At 44.7% G+C, this 7064-nt stretch overlaps 1 protein-coding gene across 1 annotated transcript in view; it reads right to left on the bottom strand.

Annotated features, from left to right (window-relative positions):
- Positions 1–209: 209 nt before the first annotated feature.
- AMOT (angiomotin) overlaps positions 210–7064 on the bottom strand; it is a 70248-nt gene continuing 63393 nt past the window's right edge. The window contains exons 11-14 of the mRNA XM_040999529.1: positions 6876–6998; positions 6011–6243; positions 4148–4876; positions 210–3823 (exon numbers count right to left, since the gene is read on the bottom strand). Of these exons, the coding sequence (XP_040855463.1) occupies positions 3726–3823; positions 4148–4876; positions 6011–6243; positions 6876–6998 (1183 nt within the window). The 3' untranslated portion in view covers positions 210–3725. The remainder of the gene's footprint in view (positions 3824–4147; positions 4877–6010; positions 6244–6875; positions 6999–7064) is intronic.

Here is a 7064-nt window from a genome sequence, read left to right as displayed (position 1 = left end):
AAGAACCCGAGCAGAGCATGTGGCCTGTAACATTGTCTTTATACCTTTATAATTAATCTCTAATCACTTTCCCATAACTTGCAAATTTCAGTTCTGGAAACTGATTCCTTGAAAGGCAGTCTCACCACACGCTGAATTCAGAGTCATAGCTGATACTGCACTTGGAAAACTTTTGCCATGTGGCCACCAAAGCACTTTCCACTCCATACTGCATTTTAAAATACTTTATTGTCAGTGAAAAGATAGGCACAAAGTGGATTGAAACCTGCTTCACTTTATTGGAACTAGCTCAGTTGATTACAGAATAAGATCACAATCATCATGGGACAAAATACATTTTCAAGCAAAGGCAATTCTTCTCTAGTCCATCTCGCAACCCCTGTTCTCTGCTGTACAATCACATGCTGTTAATCACAAGGAAGCCAGAAAGAGGTCTGATGGCTCCATGGAACCTACCATTGCTACCAGAAAAAAATAAACTCCTGACACCTGTCCTACTAATGATGGATGGCACTTGCAAGATACATTCCCGAGAATGGCGGCAGACTGAGATTGGTGGCAATGAGCCCTCAGTGCATGCCTTCCTTTGAAAACATTTGTTTGCAAAAATGCACATTAAATGTAACATCTTCCATATGTGAATGAGCAATTTTGTTAACAGGAGAGTATACACTAACAGACATAAGAATATAATTTATGAAGGTTAGTGTATACATACTAACTTCAAGCTGTGGCATTATGAGTATTTAGGCTCTTGGTGCAAAGTTTTTTACACAGTTTGTTCATGTTCCAACGGTTATGCCCACCCAACAGTACAACAACAACAGCATGTGACAGGTCTCTTGGTACATTTCTCATGGCAGATGATGGCAGACATTTCTGGTTCCTGCTACTCTGTCACCCTGAAGCTCAGAAGCAGCACTGAGAAGAAATCCTTCATTAAGACAATAATCAAGGTATATGATTTTCAAAAGAAAGCTCAAGATACTTGCATTTCAAAGAAATCATTACTAGGAATTTTATATCAAGTAAAAGGTTGTTTTTTGGAAGTTGTTCTATACATGGGACATTGGGGTACAACTGATTGTAAGGTCCCCAGAGAACACCAGGCAGTGCAAATTAAGGCAACAGGTCAGCATCCTGTCCTGAGGTGACAGCAAAATGTATGTAAGTAAGTGGGAGTCCAGAAAGATAGCCCAAACTCACAGCCACACAATTGTGAAAAAGTGGCTACTTTAAGAGTTCTCCCAGAAACCTCATTTTTTTAAATGACATCTTGCAAAGATGTTTTGAAAAGGCAGGATTGATCTTCTCTGTAACCATAATGCACTGGCATGGTCTTCTTCCATACAATATTATTTTTGAGAATAAACCTGGGACTGGAAATTGAGTAGACAGGGGACTGCCTCTGATGTGAGAGAGCAGAGATTTTTTTTGAAAAGTCCAAAACAGAACTTAGCCAAGAACTTCCTTCTTTCTCCAAAACACCTGAGTCTGAAGAGATGGTTTCCACACTGTGTGGAATGTGTGACATGTGTCACCTGCCAGAATGCGATTACACTCACGGTCCCCAGAGTGAGCACAATTTCTAGTAATGTGTTCTGACCAGGAAAGAATTAAGTAAAAAAAAAATCTATATGTACCTTTCTTTATTTGGATAGAAAGTAGCTCCGCTGAAGTTTGCTACCTTCTGCTGCTACCATTACAGTTTTATTACGGTTTATTAAAATGCTAGTATGAAGAAGTAATAATTCTAGCTTTACTGGAGGACTGAGGTGTTCAATGTTCACTCCATTAAAGAGAATAGGAGAACTGGTTGAAAATCGCATTATCCTTCCTCATCTCCCCACTCCAAACACACACACACACACACACACACACACACACACACACACACACGGTACTTTTACATTCCTTTACTCACAGAATCCTATGAGATGATCTGAGATAACGTGATAGAGATGAACCTTGCACAAGGCACTGTAGGAGAGGCAAGACAAGAATCGCCAGACCCCTGAACAAACTGCTCAAGCCAGGGACATTCTGTAAAACATAGATACCATGGAGCACGAACATGCCTTTTTTTCAAATGGACTCCTTTTTTTTTGTGCGTTTGTTTCTCATGAGCAGCGTGGTAACTGGCAATGTGAATAGTGTTCTTGACAAAGTCACTGAATCTCTCCGAATCTCAGATTCCTCATCACTAACATTAGAGGGCAGGACTGCTAAAGTTCCTTCTCAGCACTATGGCTCATGGATATATCAGGCCTATTCTTCTACTAAATTTGGTTGCTAGCTAATACATCCCCAAGCTTCTATCCCCAACCCTCACCCATAACAATGCCCCCTCACCCTTCCGTACCCCTGCACAATTGAACTTAATGACATCGTCTGCATAATTGTTATCTTAGCGAAGGGCAGAGAGGTAACACAGGCCAGGGGCTTGTGGCAAGTAGCACCCTCTGTGTTGGTGGAGACAGCATGGCTAGGCTTGCAGCCACTGCCTCCTTTGGTCCCCGCCCACATGCACATTCCCCGTGGCTTTCCAAAGATATTCCAAAGCATCCCTGGCAATGAGAAGAGGTAACTGAGAAGACTCCATAATCCACCTCTCCTCTAAGTCATAGTACTTTGGATTTCTGGTGCCATTTCCTTGAGAGTCAAATATGCCTTAAGACATGAGACCAAGACTCTGGAAAAACAGAATGAATTCTTTTCCAAGTAGTCACCAGAAATTCAAAGCATTCAGATTATCAACAAAAATGCTCCCTCATTTTGCAAATTACTGGCAATTTAGGACTGGTGATCCAGCTAGTGAATCTATGCTGCAGAAGAAATAAACACGACGCTGATTGGTCTCAAAGGCAGGCGAGCTGTGTTCATGGCTACACACACAGACCACAGAAGTCCACACACAGCACCTCATGCAACTCTCCCGGGAGGCCTCAGGTGTCTAACTGCACCCCCACCCCCACCAAAAGAGGAAGTTGCATATCATTCAGTTAGAAAGCAATCAATGAATTATCCCAATGCATAAATTCCTCCACAGCATATATATGAATGTAGGAACCTCCAGGAGGGAAACAAAAGAACCCACTTCCAAAGCACCACTGAAATGAAGATCAACACAGTCCCTTGGGGCAGAACAGCTGGAGAGCTGGGAGCAAAGTGAGCTCCAGCGCCCTTCTGTATCCCAGGACTCCCCACCCCTTCTTCAGCTTACACAAGATCCTATAAAAGGATTCCCTTTCAGGAGCCTGAGGTGAGAGCTGGCTGTTTTCCAACTTAGTAACTGTACAAAACAGCACATTCATGAACTCTCTTGGGCTTGCAACATCCAAACTACATGTTACATACTGTCTTTCACACATGCTGTGCTCTTCAATAGAAAATGATCTGGAATAGGGAAATTTTAAACAAATTGAAGCACACTGAAAACATCACTGTATATCCACCTGCTAACTGGCCCAGTATTTGTATTAATGCAAACAGGCTTTGGAGCATATTCTGATGAATCTGTCTTTAGAGGTACTTTCTAAGTATACCAGAATAGACTGGAGTCCATATGGTATTACTTAAGTACTATATTGTTCCAATAAAAAGTCCCTTTAGAAAACATCCCACCACCCCCCAACCCTTGTCCTCACGCTAAGAAGAACAAACAAAAAGAAAAAAAATGATTAAAAGCATTCTTGCTGATAAACTTCAGCTCTTGATTGTATCATTCAGATGAGATATTCCACCATCTCTGCTTCAGGCTCTTGTCCCAGCATCTGAAGGGGCGCTTTTCTTTCCAGAGTACTGGAGTGGAAAGCAGGACCATCTGAATGGAAATAAGGAGATGAGGACATGATCAAAACTCCATTTTTTACAAATAGCCGGAGAGTTGTCACAGAGCTAAAGGAAGGCCAATTGATCCTTCAATGCCACCCCCCTGATTTGCTTCTTGTCCTGGCCACTCCTGTCTCAGATCCTCTCCTCCCCGTCTCCCTCCCCTCCAGTCTCCTTCCTCTCCCAGATTCCCACACGAACCTGAAGGGCTTGCTTCAAATGATCATTTCTGCCTGGACAGTGAACAGCACCCCCCACCCCGAAAATCTATGTTTTGAGGTGGCGTCATCAGCTGCTTACTGTGGAGAATTCTTACCTGTCTTCTCTGAATTGCAGGTCACATTTGGTGTAGACAGACGACGTGATCCAGAACCAGTGGCTGGACTTGCAGGAGCCTCAGCCTGAGCCAGAGTTGGAGCTGGAGCTGGAGCTGAAGGAGGAGCCACAGCCGGAGCAGGAGTTGGTGCCTGAGTCTGAGCCGGAACAGCAGCCTGAGCCACTGCTGGGGTCGGAGTCGGGACTGGAACCAGAGCTGGAACCGGAGCCGCAACAGCTGGAGTAGCCTGAACAGCAACAGCAGCAACAGCAGCAGCAGGAGCGAGAGCAGCTGCAGCGGCAGCCGTGGCAGTGGTGGAGGCGGCAGCTGGCATCTGAGCAGCAGCAGTGGCTGCAGGAACACCAGCAGCTAGAGCCGGAGCAGCTGCTGGAGCTGGGGCGGCAGCGGCAGTAGCAACAGCAGGCGTAGCTGAAAGAACAGCAGCAGCCGTGGCGCCTGGAGCAGCAGCTACCATGGTGGTGGTGTTGGTGGCAGCAGTAGCGGTGTTGGCAGTGATGGCGGCAGCACTGGCGGCAGCAGCAACTGGAGCAGGAACAGAGATGGGAGGAGCAGCTGCAGGCTTGTTGGGTTCCGGTCCACGTTCGGTTTGAGTGCTGCAGTCTCGGCTGCCTGTCTTGGAGTGAGCCGAGAGCAGTGGCGTGGAGGGCGGCACTGGTGAGGGTGTGGAAGGGACAGACTCAACACGATAGTCTCCACCCAGGAGAATGCCTACAAATGAAGAAGACAGAGCGGTTACGAAACAATACATTACTCTAACCCATATATCTGATTTTCTGCATTTCTTTGCAGGACTTGAAAGGGCCCAAATGCTTATTTTTTATTGATTGATTGATTTTGGCCTGCAGAAAATGTAAGAGTTGGCTTACCAGGCATTTTCTCTCATGGTTATCAGTTTCTTCTAGGCTTGGAAGATCCCTTGTGGTCTTCACCAGCCAACAAGCTCCCAGCACAACACATTAAACCTTCAAGTATCCTGAGTATCTCTTTTATTTTTTTCCAATGGTGATTGATTTTACCAAGTTGGAAAAATTCTTCCTCTTGGTTCCATTTATAACCAATACCACATATAACCAGAGAGCCAAGAAAGGACAGAAGAAACCTGTAGACACAGATGGGTCTGCTACTAAGGTTTGCTACTGACCTAAGGTTCTCAACCATGAGCAGGGTTTCCACAAATGCTTACTCCAATATATTCAAAGGATGCTGCAAGTGTCAGAGGACCACGGCATTTGAAAAAGCATCAGAAAGAGCAAAAATAAATAAATACATACAGATCCCTTCCTTAAGCTTTAGAGATGTACGTCATGCTACCTCCCAATATTCTTCTAGGACTCTGATGAATGGAATAGAAGGGACAAGCATGGATGACACAAAGTACATTCTGTTCTCATATCAGAATGTTCTGATCACAAAAACCTGCCACGCAGGTCCATTAAGCTTGAGTAGAATGCTGTGTCCTCCCTCAAGGGAGGAAAAGAACAAAGAAATTCTGGAATTTTGAAAGAACGACTCAAGGACCGCATGAGCTTTGGATACGGACAAGGACCTCTTCTAACAAAGGCCAAATCTGAAAAAAAAAATTTTTTTTAAGAGGACACTTATTTTTCTTCCCACCCAAGTAGAACTTAAGATTCTTGTCTTCTTGGGTTTGACCTCATTAATTTTTCTCAGCATGAGACTCCCCAGTGTGGCAGAGCTCTGCAAAACATAACTAACTTCTAAGGAGGAAAATATCCTGACCTGCTATATCTGCCCTCTGGAATCTGGGTGGCCACCCCTTTACCAAGCCACCTGGGGCTCTCTTGAAATGTGAATATTATCTTCTTGCTGCACTGTCATTACCTAGGCTCCCCTTCCAGCTCTTGTCCTCCCGTTTTTCTTCCATGATGGGGGCACCAGTCAAGGTGGAGGAGTGAGAGAGTAAGCCCGAACCAGCATTGGAAATGGACATCAGAGACTTGGCTGGTCGCATGGATGACAGCTGCTCGGTCTTACTTGACTCCTTCCGGGAACGTTGCTGGAGTACTTTGATCATGGCATCTTTCTCAATAATCTGGGCATGGAGAGTCTTAATCCTAGGAGTCAAAGACAAAATTATATATAAGACCTTGATGTGACCTTGTTACCTTTGTGTTCTGGTCTCACTGCCTACATGGAATGATCTCCCATTGTGCTTTTGACTAAAGAGTGGCTGAGTTTGTTCTGAGGTGGAAGTTGTGGGATGGTGTGCTTTAGGCTTTTAACTATTTTTCTGCACACCCAAGAGAGCATCCATAGTGGCTGTTTACACCTTCAGAGGTCAAAGTAAGGCACTGCTGAAAAGAAAGGCTGCACAGGACACAACAGGAGCCCTACTTCCCAGTATCAGTGAGTTCTTTCCCCAAGACTATATCACAGGTTTTATAGTGTATTCTTTACCAAGAATGCTCCAGAATATAAATGCCAATAATCTGACTTTGGCTGAGGACAATGGGAGCACAATGAAGAAGGCTATGGGGATAACAGTCAAACTTAGACTTCAGTGGTTGGTGGGTATGTTCGAAGTAAAGGTCATCCCACCTCAAACCCTAACAAGCAAGCAGGGGTGAAGGTGAAGGGGGAATTCCGTGTTAGCAGGACAGCTGTCACTTTTTGTCCTTCCCTACTGACTTATCTGTTCTCTACAGCAGCTTCTCAGATCCATCTGAAACCAGACTGACATTTTTACCTGCCCTCCATGTCCAAGCAACGCTTGTTGGCCATCAGAATTTCTTCTTCTTCCTTCTGGATGCGAGCTTCCAGAGCTGTGTCATAGCTGGTATTAGGAGAGTGGCTGATGACCGATGCATCCCTGAGGAGGAGAATGTCAGGGATGATGATGGGAGAACAACAAAGAGAAATGAATGCTATCTCTATC

The sequence above is a fragment of the Ochotona curzoniae genome, unplaced genomic scaffold, assembly GCF_017591425.1.
Source record: "Ochotona curzoniae isolate NIBS_2020 unplaced genomic scaffold, NIBS_Ocur_1.0 scaffold_1852, whole genome shotgun sequence".
Classification (NCBI taxonomy): Eukaryota; Metazoa; Chordata; class Mammalia; order Lagomorpha; family Ochotonidae; genus Ochotona; species Ochotona curzoniae.
This window is presented reverse-complemented; position numbering and strand designations above follow the sequence as displayed.